Source organism: Aedes albopictus, chromosome 2, assembly GCF_035046485.1.
Source record: "Aedes albopictus strain Foshan chromosome 2, AalbF5, whole genome shotgun sequence".
Lineage (NCBI taxonomy): Eukaryota > Metazoa > Arthropoda > Insecta > Diptera > Culicidae > Aedes > Aedes albopictus.
The window spans coordinates 142,671,005-142,691,714 of NC_085137.1; the positions used below are offsets into that span (position 1 = coordinate 142,671,005).

The 20,710-nt window shown below is 40.3% G+C and overlaps 1 protein-coding gene and 2 long non-coding RNA genes across 3 annotated transcripts; 2 read left to right on the forward strand and 1 right to left on the reverse strand.

Annotated features, from left to right (window-relative positions):
- Positions 1-7,740: 7,740 nt before the first annotated feature.
- LOC109416541 (uncharacterized) lies at positions 7,741-9,355 on the forward strand. Its single transcript, XM_019690620.3, has 3 exons — positions 7,741-7,972; positions 8,038-8,254; positions 8,327-9,355. Exons 1-3 carry the CDS (start codon positions 7,970-7,972, stop codon positions 8,632-8,634), a joined length of 528 nt encoding a protein of 175 aa, XP_019546165.3. The 5' UTR covers positions 7,741-7,969; the 3' UTR covers positions 8,635-9,355.
- Positions 9,356-12,196: 2,841 nt separating this feature from the next.
- On the forward strand, positions 12,197-14,830 carry LOC115259200 (uncharacterized). The gene is made up of 3 exons (XR_003893999.2): positions 12,197-12,755; positions 12,831-12,907; positions 12,976-14,830. It is a non-coding gene; the product is annotated as an uncharacterized LOC115259200 (long non-coding RNA).
- A 1,078-nt stretch (positions 14,831-15,908) lies between these two features.
- On the reverse strand, positions 15,909-16,679 carry LOC115259201 (uncharacterized). The gene is made up of 2 exons (XR_003894000.2): positions 16,357-16,679; positions 15,909-16,278 (listed from the first exon to the last, which is right to left on the reverse strand). It is a non-coding gene; the product is annotated as an uncharacterized LOC115259201 (long non-coding RNA).
- Between the last annotated feature and the right edge of the window lie 4,031 nt (positions 16,680-20,710).

Below are 20,710 nucleotides of genomic sequence, written 5' to 3' on the forward strand. Positions count from 1 at the left end.
TTTGTGCCAAAATTTCTGATGGAATTCCTTCAAAAATGTTTCACGAGATTTTTTTAGAGATTCCTGCTGATCTTACAGCTGGGATTCCACGACGTTATAAATGTAATATGTGTGTAAATTAATTAATTTTTTTTTTAATAAGAGCATGTAGATCCAAAAGTTATCGCTGGTGAATCTACCAAGTGTGCAATACTAAAAAAAAAATTGTCCCGAGTTCGACCAGACCGACATTCGATAATTTTTCAGTCTGTGAGAATTTTTCTGGATTTTCGTGCTTCGTGCCCAGCTAGTCATTTGAGTAACAATTCATTCAAATGGGAAGGAATTGCTTCTCATTTGAGGAGTGCTCTGATTGACTGAAATCGTTTTAAAAATGACTAGGAGCAAACATGAGTGAAATGATTTGTTGATTACAGTTCAAATAAATGGTATGATTTCTTGCAACACTGAAATGTCCCTAAGATGCTCTGAAGCGACCCTGAGTCTCTCTGTGACCCCCTTAAGAACTCCTGGAACTACTTTAAACTCCTCTGAGACCTCGTAGTACCCTTTGAAATGCCCATGAGACCACTTGCAGCGCCTCTAAGACCTCCTGTAGAACTTTCTTAAATACCCCTGAGACTCCCTGGAACGCCCATGAGACCTTCAGGTGCACTCCGAGGACAATTTGAAATGCACCTATGACCTCTTAAAATCCCCAGAAAGCCCCCTGGAACGCCTTTGAGATCCCCGGAGCACCCCTAAGCCCCCTGATACATCCCTGAGTCCTGCAAAAACTCTCCTAGAAGCCCCTGATACTCCACTGAGACCTCATTGTGCCCCCTTAGGATCCCTTTCAACGCCCCTGAGATCTCCTGCTATACCTCTCCGAAAATCCGTAAGACCCCCTGAAATACCACTGAGACCTCCTAGTGCAGTGCTGCCCAACCTTTTTCGCATGTTTCATACATATTTGTTCCGTACGATTCCGCGGGCCAGACTGCACTAGTTGCTAAAAATTATCAACAAATTCTATGTTTTTCACTTGGATGAGCTAGATGTAACACCTAATTTTCATTTCATGCCAACATTTTCCATGTTTGACTTGTTTTGCGTATGTACCGATTGAAAATGTCGGAAACATGCGAAAAAGGTTGGGTAGCCCTGTCCTAGTACCTCCTGAAGCCCCCTGAAACATCCCTGAGACTTTTTGAAACTCTCCTGGAACCCCCTAAAACCTCTTTTAGCTCCTGAGACTCCCTGAAGCACCCCAAAGGCCGCCTGAGACGCCCCTGAGATCTGGCACACCTCGGCCTCTTTAAAATGCCTCTGAGGTCTTCTGGTATCCCCCTGCACACCCCTGGGATCCCTGGAACGCCCTTGAAACCTCCCTTTGCTCTGCTCTACAAAAGCCTTCTGGCCGCCATTGCCACAGTTACCGACGTCATTATCACATTTTCTAATGCACAATATTCGTTCTGAATAGCTGTCCCTGTTTTAATGCAGGGCATAAAAAAGGTGCGTGTATCTGGTTGTTGCAGACGAACAACTTATTGCGTAGCGTAACAACGTTGTGACACAACCGGTGCGCTTACCATATCGACAATTAATTGTAAGGTAAAGTGGGGTAGGATTTCATTTATCAAACCTTCATCGTTTTCAATGATAAAAAGCCTCATTTGTTAGGCATTCAACAATATTTGATTGATACTTCAGCAGAAATATTCACGAGAATAATGCATTTTCATCATTTTTTAGCGATTTCAAAAACTCGTAAAACGGAAGTGATTTAAAAAGGCCATCTGCTATGGGGTAAGATGCCACTTAATAAAAACATTCAAAAATTACGTCCATGACGAAAAATGCTTTTTAGACCCCCATACTCCCTTCTTCCCCGCTTTTTCGTATACTCAATACATAGAGTATCACGCTTTTACTATCCTAAACGATGGTCGTCATGTTTGAATGACCCCTAACATGGATGCCTAGGCATCAACAACCATGCGCCTCCATATGTTTCTCGATCTCCTAGGAATCACTTTTCTACTAATAAAATCACCAGAAAACCTAAATTGCAAGCAAGATAACCCGGACGTTGCCAATTTTCATTGGAAAATCAAAAGATTTTCCGTGGGTTTCTCTGCCAGCCTTCTAGAGGGATGTTTTATGTAAACATATCTTGACACCATACACTTATAGTAATGGTCAAATCTCATTCAGGAATGATTTTATGAGTTTAGGATATTATGAGTTCACTTGATTTTTGGGACACTATGAGATACGTATGCTGCAGTTCTACGCCCCAGGAAACAAGCATAAATTTCGTTACGCTTCGATGGTGGAGGGGGGGGGGCTCCAGTAAAGTGACCCATACAAAAATCTACAAAAAGTGTGTCAGGGGGGTGGATCCCATATAACATAGGACAATTATGCGTAGATCGGCAGTATAGCATCTAGCCATGTTCAAAAATTAAAGTCGATTGGCTAAAAATTTACTGAGTTATAGCAGCAAGTGCCCAAAATAGGTCCTCTTGCCTAAAATGGTCACAGAGCCTACTGTTGTGCACAAGGAATTCAATAGAAATTCGTGATCACACAATTTTAGAAAGCATTACATCAAACGATACAGGACTTCTGTATTCGCCCCCAAAACGACGATTCGACCGCTTGGGAGTGTTGTCGTCGTCGTGATGATGCTTCCCGAAAGCAATGTCAAATTCGTTCGGGGTTTCAAAACATTGGAATGAAATTCATTATTTTTACAGTCAGATTGAGATTTACGAGTAAATGAGTGTGATCCGAAGGTATAACTGTTTATTCTGAGCATAACAGTATTTTTTACGGCAGTGAAAACTAATTAGAAGTACGATATTTCTGGGTCTGAAAATCGTTCAGGCGAAGTGGATAGCAAATCTAACCTAGAATATCCTACAATTCTAACCTCAACTCCTCACTTGCACAAGCCGGATCTCATTTTTCACGAAAATGGTTGAACAAAATGCAAAACTAATGTACGTGCGACCGAGGGAATTGAAAGTTCTATCATTCCCACTTAAAAAAATTGTCGGATGTGGGTTGTAAGTAGGAAAAATAAAATAATTCCCCCAACAGATTATGTTGATAGGTATGTAAAAAAAGGTAAACATCATCAGTTAGGTAGTTGCACTACCGAAACAAAGATGGGTAACAGTATGTTTTGTTTTGCCCTTGAAAGCCAATACTCAGACTACACTTTAGTGTGTGAGCGGTGAGAAAAGTGCTGATGGAAACATAAAAACAGCTCGCTCATCACAAATCGCGTTCTCGCGACCGATGTGAACGATGTGAATGTCAAAACGTCTCGACCCGCATCATACCACAGTAGGGGAATAGAGCCCAAAATGCCACGATGGGGTAAAATAGCCCAACTCATAAAATCATTCCTGGATGGGACTTCATCATTACTATAGGTGAGGCATGGTACACTAATTACACAACGCAAAAATTGGCCATTTCAGACAATTTTCAATTAAGGTTTTCTGGTGATTTTATTACCAGCCAAGTGTTTACAAGGAAATTGAGGCACACATGGAGGCGCATGGTTGTTGATTTCTACGCTACCCATGTTAGGAGTCATTCAAATATGACGACCATTGTTTAGCGGGGAGAGGAGGTGACACTCCATGTCTTGAGTAAACGAAAAAAAGCGTGACAATGGGGTGAAAGTGAGTCGAAAAAGCACGAAAACTGATGGACGTAATTTTTGAATGTTTTTAAGAAGTGGCATCTTACCCCATGGCAAATAGTCTTTTTGCACCACTTCCGTTTTACGGACTAGATTTTAAATTCGCTGAAAATGGATGAAAAGGCGATAGTTTAGTGAATATTTTTGCTAATGCATCGAGCAAATATTGTGTAGTTGCTGTTACCACTTTGAAAGCCTAACAAATGAGGCTATTTATCATTGAAAACGATGAAAGTTTGAAAAATGGCATCTTACCCCACTTTCCCCTATGTGGACGGATTGGCCGACGACGACAGATGGTGGAATCATAACATGCGAAGAAGCGTGAATGAAACGAACGGACGATGCGGAGTGTTGTTTATGCTGAGCTCGCTCGTTGGGTGGAGGTGGCAGTGCTGCAAGCATGTTTATTTTGTATGTATGTTGGTACTGACTTCTTATGAGGGGAATTGCAATTCGAAGTGGTGAATAGAGTAGTAATGGCGTATGTATTGCGCCTGCGTGGTAGATTGCTTATGAAAACGGACGCTAGATGGCAAAGAAGAGATAGAATCAGCGCCTTCGATAAATATGGTAGGATTTGAAAACTACCTATGCTGCGATGAGAATGATACATTTTGAATGTTTTATTGTATTGAAAAATTGGAAAACTTCCACAGTGCTTCAACATGTCTTTTAGACGTTGTCCTACATCTTGATACTTCTCCAGGTGAAGCTCTGTACAAAGACCCACAATCATACAAGAGTCATACCTGGTTTTACAATATTATGAAGTCTCGAGAATGCTTTCCGTTATCATATTTTCTTTAGACATATTAAACTTTTAGTATAATCATACCACATCTCATATAGAACCGGATGGGGGCTACTTTGGACATTTATAATTAAAACAAAACTGCAGTTTAAATGTAAATTTGTGTTATATGTCATGTAAACACTCAGAGTCATGCTGATTTACATGACATATAATGGAAGTTTACATGACATTTTCTGACTTTTACTTGATATGTCATGTAAGCTTCAGTGATATCCCACGCTCCATTTATGTGCATCATATGTCACAGAATTTTACACTCTTTTTTCGATCTGTGTATATCATACATGATTTCAATAAATATATGCGTTTTAAGATGGTTCTGTGCTACCTTAGGTATTATGAGCAGACAGACAAAATGTTCTGATGCGTTATGTATATTTTTATGATTTATTTGACGTTTTTTTCGCCACCTGACAAGCAATAAAGGGTTTGCTTGAAAAACAATTTCAACCACATGAAAGGAAAAATATTGCGTCATAATAGTCCCAAAGACATCAAACCGATTTGTACCATATTTTGAAAAAAAAAAATCCATATTCAACACTGAAAAAAATATGTAATTAAAATTCAGCGGAATCATGCACATAAAGGGAATGCTAGAGTTATTGCACTTTTACATGAGATATAATGTACAATTACATTACCATCGTGTAAATTTCCGCCTACCATCGCGTAAACCATCATGGACTCCAACCGGTTACGTGACTATTAGCGGAAATTTACACGATTGTGACGTAATTTTACATGATATCTCATGTAAATATGCACTAACTCTAGCATTCCCTTTATGTGCATGATTTCTCGCTGAATTTTACAAGAATATTTTTTTCTGTGAAAAGTGTCCAAAGTAGCCTCGCATTCCAAAAGTAGCCCCGCACGATTGTACGAAAAAATCCTGGACCGACCGGGATTTGAAACCATCACCATCAGCATATTTATGCTGTATACACTACCCACGTATTTACACAGAAAAAAATATGAATGTAAAATTCAGCGAGAAATCATGCACATAAAGGGAATGCTAGAGTTAGTGCATATTTACATGAGATATCATGTAAAATTACGTTACGATCGTGTAAATTTCCGCTAATAGTCGCGTAACCGGTTGGAGTTTATGATGGTTTACACGATGGTTGGCGGAAATTTACACGATGGTATTGTAATTGTACATTATTTCTCATGTAAAAGTGCACTAACTCAAGCATTCCCTTTATGTGCATGATTTCTCGCTGAATTTTATTTACATATTTTTTTCTGTGTACATTATCTTCCAAGAACTCAAGATATTGATACCGTAACTCTTAAAAATAATTATCTATTGAATGAGCATGAGCATAATTCTCTATTGAATATTCTTCAAAGTGTATTTAAGATTTTTTGATGAAAACAACACGAATTTTTAACAGGAACTTATTTTACTTTTTTTTCATTTTACAGAGTTTTGAAGTTCCTTCAGAATTGAGACAACGGGTTTCTCCTGGATTTCCGGTAAAATATATTAAGCAACTGCACAAGACTGAATAGTTCAAATGAAGAAAATATTACGATTGTGGATGAAGTTTGAAATTTTATGAATAGCTGGACAAATCTTTTTAAAAGAACCACAACATATACAAGATGAAATAGATAGTGATTTGAAATTCTTTGGATTTCATTCAGTATTTTCTTTGGTAATTATATTGGTTATACAGTTTGATGGGGTTTTTTCAGAAATATATTTGATGATTTATTACATTGTTCTTGTGAAAATTCTTTCAACGACTTCTTTGTGAGTTCCTTGGGTAGTTTCTATGAGAATTAAAAAAGAGATTGAATTTATAAATTTCTCTAGTGATACATTTGATATTGATTCCTCAATTCCTTGAGGAATTTCTTCAGATATATTTTCAGATCTAGATTTTGACATGTTTTCTTTGGTAATTCCTCGGGATATTACTTCAGAAATTTCTTTTAAAATGTCTTTGGTGATTTGTTTTTGAAATTTTCTTAGGTATGTAGTTCCTTTGGAACTTGATTAGAAATTTCTTTGTTAATTATGTTGATAATTTCAATGGCAATTCCTCTGTAATTCCAGCGCCATATTTTATTGTATTTATATTTGTTCCTTCAGAAACTGCTTGATTCCGCAATTTTGTTGAGAGTTTCTTTAGCAATTTATTTTTTGAGAATTTCTCAGATAAGAAATTTCTTCGGAATTGGTTTATCTATTTCTTTGTGAATTCCTTTGGATATTTCAACGCAACTCCTCTGAAATTATTCCAATAATTTATTTGGAAATTTCTTGGGCAATTATTTTCCATTGAACATTTATTGGGATGTATGATAAGATTCCTGTAGTATATTTGTATTTAATTGTATCTAAATGTGTTTCTCAGAAAATTGCTTTTTTAATCATTTGAGCAATTTCTTGGGTTGTTTACTTAGGAATTCATTATGTTTTTCCTAAGTGAGTTGTGTAGTGAGTTATGTATTAATTTATACGGTAGTTTCCAGAAGAGTGGCCGAAAAGTTTCAATAGTAATGACTGATGAAATTTTTAAAAGATGTACCGTAAGCCTTGTCGAAGAAATTCCCAAATAAATTGCTGAAGAGGATCTAAATCAATTGCAGGAAATTTCTTAATTGTGCGTATGGAAAATAGCTGAGATATTTATAAGAAGTTGAAAAATACTGTTTTCACTGTCTTGAATGGCAGTTGTTGTAAAAAATTGATCATGGCTGTGAAGCTGTTAAAGTGGAACAAAAAAAAATTGCGAATTATGAAAATATTTATAAATAAACATATCTTTTTAGAGTTTTCTCATTTTCATGGACTCACACCCCACAAGTGTAAATCCAATCGTAACTTAACAAAAAGAAGTAACCACTAGCTTATACCGGAACAATCAGGATATAGAAAAGATAATTCCTGTTCGTGGAACCGCTTTGTACTTGGTAACTGGCTGGTAAGAAATATAGATGGTATGAAAATGTAAGGAAAGTTTGTAGCTGAAAGTAGTGTGACACAGTGGAATTTTTGGTTCCGCTTATTACTTATTTCTACTTTGTAAGCGATTTTGTTCTGTCCTGGCTCAATTGTCAAAATAGCTCATGAATGTTTTGGACATATTGACGTTTTGTCTTCCATTTTCGGCTTTTTTGGCTTTCGATGTTTTGCTGCCAAATCAACGATGACGGTTGCAAAAACATGTTTTGCCTCAAAAGTAAACTTCCATAAAAGGGAAGTTAACTAATAAGCAGCAGGTCATTTGTCTACCGTCGATCCTATGCGTCATAGTGAAATTTCTATGTCTATCCCTTCCCTAAGTAAACCTTCCGATGTCAGGTAGAAAGACAATTTCCCGGAATATCATTGCATAGCATTTGTGCGGTCTTTGGGAATCGGAACTGCCTAGTGAGTGAACGAACGTTGTAGAGTGCACAGTGTAGAAAACTAAACAAATAGAAAAATGGTGAGTGATTGATATAGGCACATAATGGCATAATGAATATAATATTGTTTCTAATAATTTTACAGAATCAATTACCGAGTGTGTTATGCATCTTTCTGCTGGTTACCCTGCACACATCTCGAGCTCTCCCGCTCATGGAATATTTCCTCCCAGAAAGTCAACCCAGTGATCCCGAACAAACCACAGCAGTAGCGCAGTATCGACAAGATGACATCGAAGATCTTCCGTTGATCCGCTATGAAACGGTTCTGCCAGTGCTGAAAGTAGTTCTTACTCCTATAGGTAGTTAGCATGATATTGCTTTATTCCCCATCGCATTCACTTCACTTATAAAAGTTTCTCAATCTCTTACAGGTCGACTAATGCAACCGTTAATAGAGCAGTGGATAGCCGATCGATTCGGGCCGTACATTGACACGATCGGACGAACGGTAGAGGGCGTCTCCCGGTATGCCACCGACAACCTATCCTTCCAATCGGGGGATGTCTACTACACTAAGAGTGACCTCGTCGAGGGCTACGGTTACAATTCGTTGCTCGTCAATCTCCCCGGCGGTAAAACGATGACCGTGCTGACCACTAAATCGACACGCAAATTAGACATAATCGAAGAACTTCCCCAGGTATCGGAATCGCTCAACGAGGTGCGGAATATAGAGTGATCGTTTGGCAGTGACGACGTGGCGACAGTGCTGCCAGTGGATTCGATTAGGATAAGTGTACCAGTTGTGGCCTTAGTGCTTCCATTGTAAATAATTTAAACTTTGAAAGTTTCATGTATAGGATAATTTTGAGTGTTTTAATATCGAGATATGTTCAATATTTTGCTACTAAAGCATTCGATTAGGTTCAGCTAGGTACGCTTTCCCCGTGAGATGATCGAATGTGAGCTTCAGATGCTAATTCCCCTTAAGCGTAGTTTTAGACTCGTAATTGTAAACATATTTATTTATTTCTCGAGATCTGAAATTATTGGAACAAAGAGATGAGACTGACGTACCCCCAAGTGGTGGTACATGCAAATAAATGCGTAACATTTGTTACGCGGTACAATACCTGAGCAGCTTGTTTTGTGGTATGTGCATTCGCATAACTGATGACATTGGCGCTCATTTCTGGTAGCTTTCGAACTCTATTCGTAGGTAATTAGTTTTGAATGGTGGTTTCTGGGCCATTCTGGTGTTTTTGTTTTTGGCGATGGTGTTCAGGAAATGTGAAAGCAGAGGCAAGGTCCATGTCTAGTGGAAATTTGCTGATGAATCATCAATGAGGGGTTGGGTCGTTAGACGCAAACTGAAACAAAGAAGTGGCGGCATGTTACAACTCAGAAACCGGATTCAATTTATTTCCGATATTTCTGGTTTCACTGTGACGTACGAATGTTGCAATATAGGGGAATACAGTCAGTAATGAGATATCGAGTAAAAGATCTTGAAATGGTTGAGTAGAGTCCAGTAATGATGTAATTTTACCAACAATAAAGTTGAAACATCGAACAAATTCTTCAAAATGGTGTCCTCATGTAATGTAAAAAACTACAACAAACTTATTTATTAATTTATTTCAGAGCTGCCACATCTGTAGTTCGTAAACGAAAAAAGTAGGCACCCCCTCATTTCCTACATCTGTAAACATATATTATTATTATTATTTTGTTTTTACTTTTTCGGAAGCAATCCATTTTCCCAGCTGCTGATTTTTAACTGGTACAAAGAGATGGTCAACTTTTCGAGGAATTCTGAGGCGGTCCCGTCCTCTTAAGCTACTTTGTTGTTTATGAACTGATGTCATTCATCTTCTTCCTTTTCTTCTTCTTCGTCTTCTCTTTGGAGTTCTATGTTCCCACTGACCCGAGCTGAAGAAAATAACAAGAGAATAACATATCAAGGTATGTATCTTCAATACTACCATACCTAGATATGCCCTTCATTAGGTGGTAATAAGAGGCAAAATAACAAAAACGAATACCAAAATTTTGTGTTTATAACACCTAAAAAATAACAAGTCTTGTTATTTCAATAATGAATGCATACCTAAAATTTCAAGTGCTGTATTTGTTATCCCAAAGTTATTCAATAACAAACTAATAACATGTCTTGTTATTAAATGTTTCATTTGTTCGACGACTTCATGATGTAATAGTAAATCTTGTTCTTCGGTTATTTTCACTGCTAGTCCAACAAATACCACATCAATACCAAACTCTGCTCAAATACCTCCAACTGTTATTGTGGTGTTCTCATAACATTTCGTAGAATAACGCAGCAATAACAATTTTAGGTATTAGAGCACATGTTGCTCTTCGCATGGTATTTGTAAGGTATGCCCTTCTACTCGGGGAACCATGACCTTTCTCTCTGGAACTTACTCTTCTTTGAACACTTCCACAGTTATTAATTTAAACGCTTTTTTACATGCCATTGCATAGATTTGAATACATATTGTGAGTCATGCGTAATGATACACTTTGTCCAAGGAAGTCGATAAATGTTCCCGACCGGAACGGAAGTCGGATTCATCGTCTCATCAGTGATCCAAAGCCTTTCACAACTCCTTCAGCATATTTCTCAGGAATTCCTTCGGTAATCTCTTTATAAATTCCTTCAGTCATTTGTTTTTTTTTTTGCAATTTCTCAGACAATTTCTTTGAAAATTCGGATTTGCTGTAGCAATTTACAATGGAATTACAGAAGAAACATCCAATTCCCAAAACAATAACCGAAGGAATTCTCATTCTTTTGAGAATTGAGGCTTACGAAGATGTTCTCCAAATCTGCTTGAGAAGTTGTTGAAGGCGTTGTCGAAGAAAGTTCAAAACATATTTCCAAAGAAATTGATGAAGAAATTTGGACAGTATTCCCAGAGAAATGGGGTAAATCTATTAAAATTAAGCAAATAAATTAAGCAATAATGCCGGAGACGTCTACAAAGAAGTGTATGAAAACATTCTAAATGACCGAAGGAAATAAGAAAAATGTCAGAGGAGTTACCGAAGGAATTTAAACGAAAAGCTAAAGAGAGTTAACAAATGATACCATCCTTACCATCTGATTTGTTGGTTTTGAGCTGGTGAATGGCATCCATAAAACTTCTCACAGCGTGATAGCTGAATCATTTCCGTTCTCTGCTGCACTGGCATAGTCTTTCCTCAGTTGCTGTGGTCACCCGTGCCTACACGGAGAAACTCAAACTCAAAATTAGGTACTTTTAAACTCAATTTTGAGTTCTTTTTCATCTCCCTTTTCATGCGCTCTTTCTATTGTTGTCAGAGAGTGAAGAGAGAAACACCCCAACTTTTGCAGTTCCGTGCGTCAAGCCAACACTGAGTTTCTTGCACAGTACTCAAATTTGAGTGAATACAACCTAGTCAAAATTTCGGTTGGGTGGAAAAAACTTAAAACTAGGTATTTTTTTCACATGGAAGCAAGCGGGAACAACCCAACAAAAACATCGATTCCATCAACTCAAAATTGGCTCACTTTTGGGTAGTTTCGTCTCTCCGTGTACGTTTTTCACGTCGTTCAGGTGCTCATCGAAGTCCGGTTTCCACCTTTCGATCACCTCACGACTGTTCGCAGAGAGGCCCCTATTCTTATCCCTGCATATTTTGACTCGCGGTCAGCGAGTATGCGGGTGCTCCCAATGAAGTTGATAGATCATCAATTCCACTTAACGAGTTTCCAATCGCAGTCCTGTTTGTTCACTGGGGTCGATGCCGTTGGTTTTGGTTCATATCAATCTGTTACGGCTGGCTCGCTGAGCCGGACATCAAACCCGTACTTTCCGGGTACTGCACAGTTCAGGTATCAGTAGGTCGGCTCCAGAGGCACGTTCTCCTCCGTTTGGGAAATTTGTGCCATCACCATGAACACGAGCCTATTCATCATTTACCTGACGGAGAAGGGAAGGAAAAAGGATAGGACAGGGGAGAGGACAGGTTAGGGAATAGGACCGCACACGCAAAAACTGGTCGGCTCACAAGGTCTACCAGAAAGCTCTTCGGTCTGCTGAACGATCCGGCTGGAAAAACCTTTGTACAAATGTTTCCAGCCTGAGTGAAGCCAGTCGATTGAACAAAATCCTAGTAAAATCGAAGGATTTTCAAGTGAACGAACTTCGTTTACCAAATGGTGATTTCACTTCCTCTGATCAGGAAGTTTTGGAATGTTTATTCAGTACACACTTTCCCGGATGTGTGGATATTACATCTTCGGATGAACCTTGTAACAGTACCATGAATTAATTGAAATAAAAGTTGTACATTTCACCAGAGATAAATGAATTGCTATTGGATTACCCCTTGAAATCAATATTTGAATTTGAGTATCTGAGTAGCGTAGAAGTCACTGAGTTCCCTTGCCACACACCGCAGACCACAAACTAAATGAGTTCCTGAGAGATCTCTGGCGCCAAATTAGAAACCTTTAGCCAAGCGACCATGTGATGATCTACGGGCATCGACCTGTCCAAGTTCTATTCAAGTATCGTTGACCAGACCTGCCTTTGAATATCTTCGGGTGGGCAATGAATTGGAAGCTCGGATCAACTTTGGGGAAAGGGGATGCTTTCTCCCGACAATTCAGGATTTTGGTGTGCGTGAAGGCGAATTTTAGTTCTTCGCGAAATTAACTTCGTGAATTTCACGTAATATCCGGGGACGAATATTTTTAGAACTCGCGCTTTATCTGAGGACCTTGAGACTTTGCTCGATCACTTCGTTCAGGTCCGCGGAAGAGTCGAGAACGGTCCGAGCAGTAATTCGCGCCGTGGTGTGTTCAAGAAGGTGAACTTTGTAAAGTGTGAAAGTGCTTCAAGATTTGCTAATTTAGATTATCCCATTTAATTTCCCTCTACATAGTTAGTTTAGCTAGGCAGATAGTGCATAGTGCGATTTTGGCGGTTTTCTGGTGCGAGCGTAGACTTGCGGATAAAGCGGTAAGGCATATGTGCATAGTAGTATCACGTGCGGTGTTCAATACCCGCCATTGGTGTCTTTTTGTTAGATTTGTGGCAAGTTGCGGAAGCCCGGCACACCACCACCCCCCGTTTTAAGAACGACCGTTTTCGTTCCGCCTTCCTGCTACGAAGACGTGTACCCGGCGGTACACGTGGCCGGAGAGGGCAGCGTACGTTTTTCCCGCGCCCTAGGCAGGGCAGTAGCAACGGGTCCGGCTTTGAGCCGGCCAGCGTCAATTCCGAAAGTGTCCCGAGTGGAAACCAGCGATCAAAAAGTCCACTACTCCACCGGCGGTGACGATCGTCGGTGCGACGGCGTACCCCGTCGAGAAGACCACAGATCCCCGTGGGAGGCGCCGTTTGAGAACGGCCACATCAGCGAAGTGAAGTATGAGATTCCCACCAGGAGTCAACGGGAGAGCGCGTTTTGCACGCGCGCAGAATTGCACAGTAGCCGCAAATACCCCCACGTAGATAGACAGCGTCCAAACCGTAAGTAGCATGCATGCTTTCTTTTTCCCATGCGCATGGTGAGATCCTGCCCCTAGCCTTAGCCAATCTAGCTAGCGTGGCCGCTGCAAATTAGCCTCTACCGTTAGCCATACGCGTAAGCGCCCGGCAGTAGGCTGCAGCATAAAGTTTGAGTTGCCCCTTGGCGAATGAATACCGCACCGCACTTTGCCTGAGAACCGCACGAATGAACTGTTAGCTAGTGAGTGAGAGGGAAATGAATTAGAATAGGCCTAGAATAAGTATCTGAATTCGATGTTGATAGAGTAGAAGTTTAAATATAGATGCGTTGTTGAATTGGTTACAATAAATGGGTTTTGAATTACACTGCAACGCAAATGTTTTTGTACACGATACTGGGAGAAGTCTAAAGAGGTAGATTTAGAAGTATTTTCACATTTTCGGTCGTTTTGATTCTTTTTTAGTAATTTTTCTGGGGAGGTTGGCCCTGTTAACCAACCAAGGATATTCTCCTTTCTTTTGTGGCTGGATTGAATGTTTTTGAAGTAAAGTCTTCCAGTGATGATACCCATCGCGAAACCCATTTTTGTCACCGGCTAATATCAACTTGTCGCACACTAATTTCTAGTTTTTTTTCCCACGACTTCCCAGTCGTAAGCACCTTGTTCCCCTTGATCAGCCAACTCGTTTCCCGCCCAATCATTTTTGGGAAAACTTTTACCCTTCCCTAAAAGGGTCTCACAGGTCGGGCAACCTTAAAACGGTAAATGGTCTCCGTAAGAAGTGGCGCTTAAGCCATTTAACTATCATCCGGGAAACTCGTAAGGCTGTCGGGTTACAACCTGATGTCTTTTCTTGTAGTTATGATTCTTTAGCTTCGGCTAGGAGTATCATAACTTTAGAATTGATTGAATGGGCACTTAATTGCTTTGCCCCTTTCAAATCTCCTGAGGCAGATGAGATTTATCCTATTTTGCTGCAAAAGGGATTTGATCATTTCAAACATGTTTTGAAACAACTACTTGTTTGCAGTTTTGCTACAGAATATATTCCCAAATCCTGGCGGGATATTACTGTAAAGTTTATTCCGAAAGTGGGTCGTGCGTCGTATGAAGAAGCAAAAAGCTTCAGACCTATTAGTTTGACCTCTTTTCTTCTGGAGTGCTTAGAACGCATTGTCGATCATCACATCCGTGATGTTCATCTGGCCAATGTGCCTCTTCATGTAAACCAACATGCTTACCAATCTGGAAAGTCCACTGTGACTCTTTTACACAAAGTTGTTTACGATATCGAGAAGGCATGCGCTGAGAAGCAATCCTGCTTGGGTGTTTTCTTAGATATCGAGGGTGCCTTTGACAACGTGCCTTTTGATGCCATATTGGAAGCCGCACGGAGTCATGGTATATCTCCAATGATTTCCAATTGGATTCACCAATTGCTCAAAAACCGACATCTCTTCGCGGCATTGCGTCAAGCGGCGATTAGGAAAATGAGTGTTTGTGGATGCCCCCAAGGGGGAGTCTTATCACCAGTTTTGTCCAATCTCGTAGCAGATACGCTATCGAGGCAACTCAATAATAGCGGTTTTCCTACTTATGGTTTTGCCGACGACTACCTCACATTGTTAGTCGGTACATATGTGCATCAGCACCCTTTTCGACCTGATGCAAAATGCTCTTCAGGTAGTTGAGGGTTGGTGTCGCCAATATGGCCTATCGGTAAATCCGAGTAAAACATCTATTGTTCTTTTCACGGAAAAGTGAAACCGTAATGGTGTTCGACCTTTGCGTCTCTTTGATTCTAAAATCAATGTGACTGAACAGGTAAAGTACGTTGGAGTCATTCTTGATTCTAAGCTTTCCTGGACACCTCATGTTGAGTTCAGAATCAAGAAAGCTTGTATGGCCTTCGGGCAATGCCGGCGAACCTTTGGTAGAACTTGGGGGTTAAAACCCAAGTATATCAAATGGATTTACACTGTTGTTCGTCCAATATTGGCCTATGGATGTCTTGTGTGGTGGCAAAAGGGCGAAGTGAGAACGGTCCAATTAAAGTTAGGCCATCTCCAAAGGATGTGCTTAATGGCGATGTCTGGAGTGTTCTCTTCAACTCCTACGGCAGCGCTCGAAATTCTCTTTGACGTTGCCCCACTACACATTCATCTCAAACAAGATGCTCTTTCTTGCACTTACCGCCTATGGTTACTCGGTTTACTACACGAAAAGAAAAATCCTTATTGATTGTATAAGAAAATGTTATACATTTTCGCCATTTCGTTTTCCTCATAAAGCTCATCTGAGAGTGTAATATGAGGCATAACACACAATTAATAAAATGTATAAGTTTAACTTATGAATTTCATTCGCTATTTCTAATAACTGGTATTAGGAATGTTATGTTATTTACGGGTCAAATCTAATGAATTTTATTACCGTATGTTTTGATGATATCCTTATTATTTTTTTTCTTTTTTGAGCAAAAATGGAAATTAAATAAACTTCGACGTTGATTCAGACATAGTTATTTTATTGTATAAATCATTTAATTAATAATTTGAAACACTGCAACGGACCTGTATCGGTCACGCTGCTCTCAAAATAACTTTCGAAGCAGCTCCTCATTGGCCAGCATGTCCGTTCACGTTCGCTGAACGGTTGATCGTTGGGTTGAACTCCTCCCAAGATCCCGCCCAAGATCTTCCGAGCAACATCTCCAGAGCTGCTGCGTGTTTAGCTGTAGTTTGTCACTATGCACTCCCGGAACCGAGGATCTTGAATAAACGCCTCGGACAGAGCTTTCCGATGGCATCCTGGAGACTTTCTTGGGACCTCGATTGTGACCGTTTTCCAGAGGGTGGTCATGGCTCCAGGAGTACTCTGTATGGAAGAGAAACTTTATGTAAGCTGTTGCATACATTTTAACTTATTTATGGTTGAATTGGGTTTAATACCTACCGTAATCCGCAAGCGCTTCAAGCTCAGAATTGCACAGAAACGGCAAAAAACACTTCTTTGGTGCCGAAACCACACGAGGGCAACAATGGCTTCTTACGTTGAACACGACGGCGCCGTTTGTATGTAGTGGAGTGAATATTCAAAGCAATACCTTAACAAATATATTTGTGAAAACTAATACTTTTTCGCCATAACACAAAACTTATACATGGTATAAGAAAATATTATAGCTTTCAATAGGTTGATGTTATAGAAGCAATTAGGACGCATCTAATAAAAAAGATAAATCAATCCTTATAAATAACATAATTAAATTTCTTTTCGTGTAGAGGAAACTCCTGTGAACCGCAGTTCAACACACACCTCGTTGTTTCCACTTTTGGTGAATTGGGACAAAGTTGTCTTTACTCCAAGTGATCTTACAATTGGCTTCTTTAGCGGTGTTGAGATAATTCCATATTCAGAATCTGCATGCAAAACTGAGCCGAATTCCAAATTTTCATTAATTTTGGTGCCCGGGAACCTATTTAAAAATCAGTTTGAAGTTTGTATGGGAGCGATTTGTCGAATCACCCCTCGTCGCATTTTGTACTGGGCGGAGCTGTCAAGCAGTTGGCCAGCTGTCAAAAGGTGATTTCGAAAAATCTCTTCGAAAGCGATTTTAGGTAACAAAATGAAGTTCTAAAAATCTGAAAAAAATCATGATGGTTCCGAAAAAGGTGTTTTTTTTGTATAAAATCAAAAAATCCATACATTTTTCTTAATTCAAAAACCCAATTTCTTGTGTAATTTTCCATATAGGACATTTTCCACGAAATTCCCTTCCCGGGAAGAGTGGACATCTGGTTATCTGGAGAGAAGTATTTCAGACGGCATCGTATGTTACACTGATGGCTCCCTTCTCGAAGGTCGAGCAGGTGCTGGTGTTTATTCTCGTGAGCTAAGGCTATATCAGTCTTACTCACTTGGTAGACACTGCACCGTTTTTCAGGCCGAAATCTTTGCTCTTATGTGCGGAGTGCAATCAGCACTTCAGCAGCACGTAATGGGCAAAATAATATACTTCTGATCAGATAGCCAGGCTGCAATTAAAGCACTTGCTTCGGCCAACTCCAGGTCGAAGATAGTTATCGCTTGTCGAACTCAAATCGAAGAGCTGAATTCAGCAAACGCTGTTCACCTTGTATGGGTACTTGGCCATTCTTCCATCGCTAGAAATGAATTGGCTGATGAGTTAGCTCGCACTGGAGCATCACATGACTTCAATGGTCCAGAGCCAGCTATTCCGGTATCCAAGTGTTGGGTAAAGCTTCAGATTGACAGCTGGGCTGCCACTCAGCACAAACAATACTGAAAATAGTTTGGAGTCATGTCGTCAAACAAAATTGTATTGTACTGAGCTATCTCTAGGGGTTGCAAAGTATCTAACAAATCTGTCAAAGCAGAAATGCAGCATGCTGGTCAAAGCATTGACTGGCCACTGCCGACTCAGCTATCACATGGGCGAATATTCAGCAAGCTGATTCATTTGCCTGTGATAGCTGTGAATCCGATTATGGAACTTCGTATCATTTGATATGTAACTGTCCAGTTTTTGCGCAACTGCGTTTCCGAGTACTTGGAAAACACTAATTAAGTGAAACTGACTTCAGAAACCTGAATCTTCAGGATGTTCTGCTGTTCTTGACCCGCTGTGGTAAAGAGCTATAGGCTTTCTGTACGCTTTATGCGTTATCACAGTGCCCTTCTCAGGGCGCTGTTTGAACCCATTGTGGTACGCTTATGCGTTATTGCAGTGTCCTTTTCAGGACGCTATGTGAACCGATTGTGGTACGTTTTTGCGTGTGCGATCCTATACTGCACAATTGAGCTTAGTGTTTTTTACTGGCACTCGGACGTCGATCAGCCACTCCTTCTAAAAAACAAACGCTCAGGCTTGCTGAAGTAACATTCCTCCCTCCAGTTCTTTGTCAGTTTATGACCAATAATGTTTCAACCGGGGTTAGTTATCCGATCTTCCCTAAGATTGATCGCAGCTCGACCTGGTACCACGAGATAGTAAGGATAGGAGTTGCTAATCAGAGCATATGGATCTCAATGGGATCTGAATTACCCAAAATTTCAAGCTTTTACCTTTGGTTATGCCCGTATGATATTAAACGCGATACTTGAACTGATAGTTACCAAGGTTTCATCTATCACGATATATGCAATTATAAAAGTAAGGTTGTCTAATGCAATTATCGCTGCAGTGCTGCAGTGAGCGAAAAAGTAACTATAATCAGGTTTGGAAAGCGTCAGCGTCAACACGGGTCGTCACGCGAATTTTACAGAAGTGCCTCTTTCAATGTCATCGAATCGGGAGACAATGACCAAGAGAGTCTAACAATATTCGCTAATTTTTCAGTCACGACGGAGCGTGACATGGTTGTAAACAAGGCAATTTCTACAACATTCGTGGATTTTGTCGTTGTTTAAATCCTTTAAAGCATGAATGTATGTCCTCTCTATCTGTTAAATACAACGGCTAGCCTAAATTTGCTTGGACCAGGTGAACATTTTAATTTCAAAACAATATGAAAATTTCCGTCATGACGCTTGATCATTGCAAAATGACATGACGAAGTGCGCGAATGCTCGTTTTGTCTTATGACGATGAAAGAGCCTACTAGTTCATCGTCATGGGAAGCTCACGACCAATAACAGCGCTGACTATAATCTTATGCCGTTTTTCTTTATTATCCAGTTCCAACCTGGGTTGGAACTGGATCAGATCACAGTTTCAACCCCAACCCGACTTCGGTTTCGCTTGCACTAAAGTTTGTTTGACGTTTGTTTGTTTACACATTTTCCGCCAATCCAGTTCCAACCCAGGTTCAAAAAGAAAAACGGCATTATATTCTTTTGAATGCAATGCCTGGAAGTCATTGCTAATCGACCTTCTGGCGATTTTCTCGGTTGTCCTTAGTTTGTTTTTTTTCCAATACTCATCAATACCTCATCTTCTAAAAACCACTCTCCATAAGAATGCTTTGAACCTCCTGTGTCGGCAAGGTTCGATTAATACTCCTCACAAAAAACAGCATGTAACCATGATCATCGTCTCAAATAGTATTCGACACCAGTGAAGGCCACCGCCGCACGTCACTTACCCGTGCACTTCCATCCAAAGCCATAATTCGTTAATAATCATTTCACTTTCAACTCAACCATACGACCATACCTCGTCTGCCTGAACCTGCTGGTTCGAGAATCCATCATAAAGCTCATTCCGGTCAACCTCTGTGGTGGTCAATCGCTGCGGCGGCAGTTCCATACCTCCTCCTCGCCCTCCCTCGCACTCCGAAACCACACTCTGTAGGTGCGCAATTGAACAGGCCTTCAAATCGGTAATTTGTTCAATACAACTTCTTTTCAGTTTCGCCGGCTCTGCTGTGCGGTGACGTACGCGTTCTTTGTTGCGTCTTCTCTCCTCTCCTCCTGGCCAGATCCGATGACGATGGAGGAGATTGATCAAGCACTTTTGTCCAAACGCTTGTGCGTTTGAACTAGCATGTACTCATCATAAATGCCCATACCGGTTTGGCGGACATTGGCTACGCGTGCGTCCACGAAAATCAAAGCTGCAGTACCTACGTACCCAGAAGTGGTGGCCTTAGGGCTTCTACAAGCGCCTCAGAAGAACTGCTGACCACCACCGGCAAGCGTTCGTTGTATGAAGAAATTGGTAAATTACTATGATTAATTTGCGGCAATTTTGATTTCGAGCCTTGCCTTCATGGCTTTGTACGGGAAAGTCTAATTAGAGAGGTCTACAGGTGTTGGCATATTAGTATAAACCGACGAAGAACGGCCGCCATTACCGGGTGGTTGGCGTATGAACATAGGGGGAGTTGATATAATTTGTACCTAGTATGGAGTGTTGCTATTTCTCTAGTTATCGTAACGTCCCAAGTGGGTCAAAGGGTGCTTCTCAGCTTATTGTTCTATGAGCACTGCAGCCCACAGTTATTTACTGAGAGCTTCCTCTGCCAATGGCCATTTGGCATGTTATGCCATGTGACAGTAACAAGGATACTCTATGCTAAAGGAATTCTATGGAATTTCCATTATGGAAGGTTTTTGTAACGACCAGAAACAGACGTAACATTGACAAAATTGCCATCCCATATATCTTAGGATCATGATTACTTAGAGAGTTGGTGTCTTCGGCAAAGTTGTTAGGCTGGATCATCGACCTACAGGTCATATATCGTTTGATTTGAAATTTCACTTATAACAAACAGGATCAAAATTGCATCACCTACCCCTACATAAATCTTGCGAAGGCAAACAAACCGATCAGAAACTAGTG

Bases quoted from the DNA above. Each gene is read 5' to 3' on its own strand.
- LOC109416541 (XM_019690620.3), top strand. The intron at 8,255-8,326 runs GTAGTTAGCATG...AATCTCTTACAG, and splicing joins AGTAGTTCTTACTCCTATAG to GTCGACTAATGCAACCGTTA.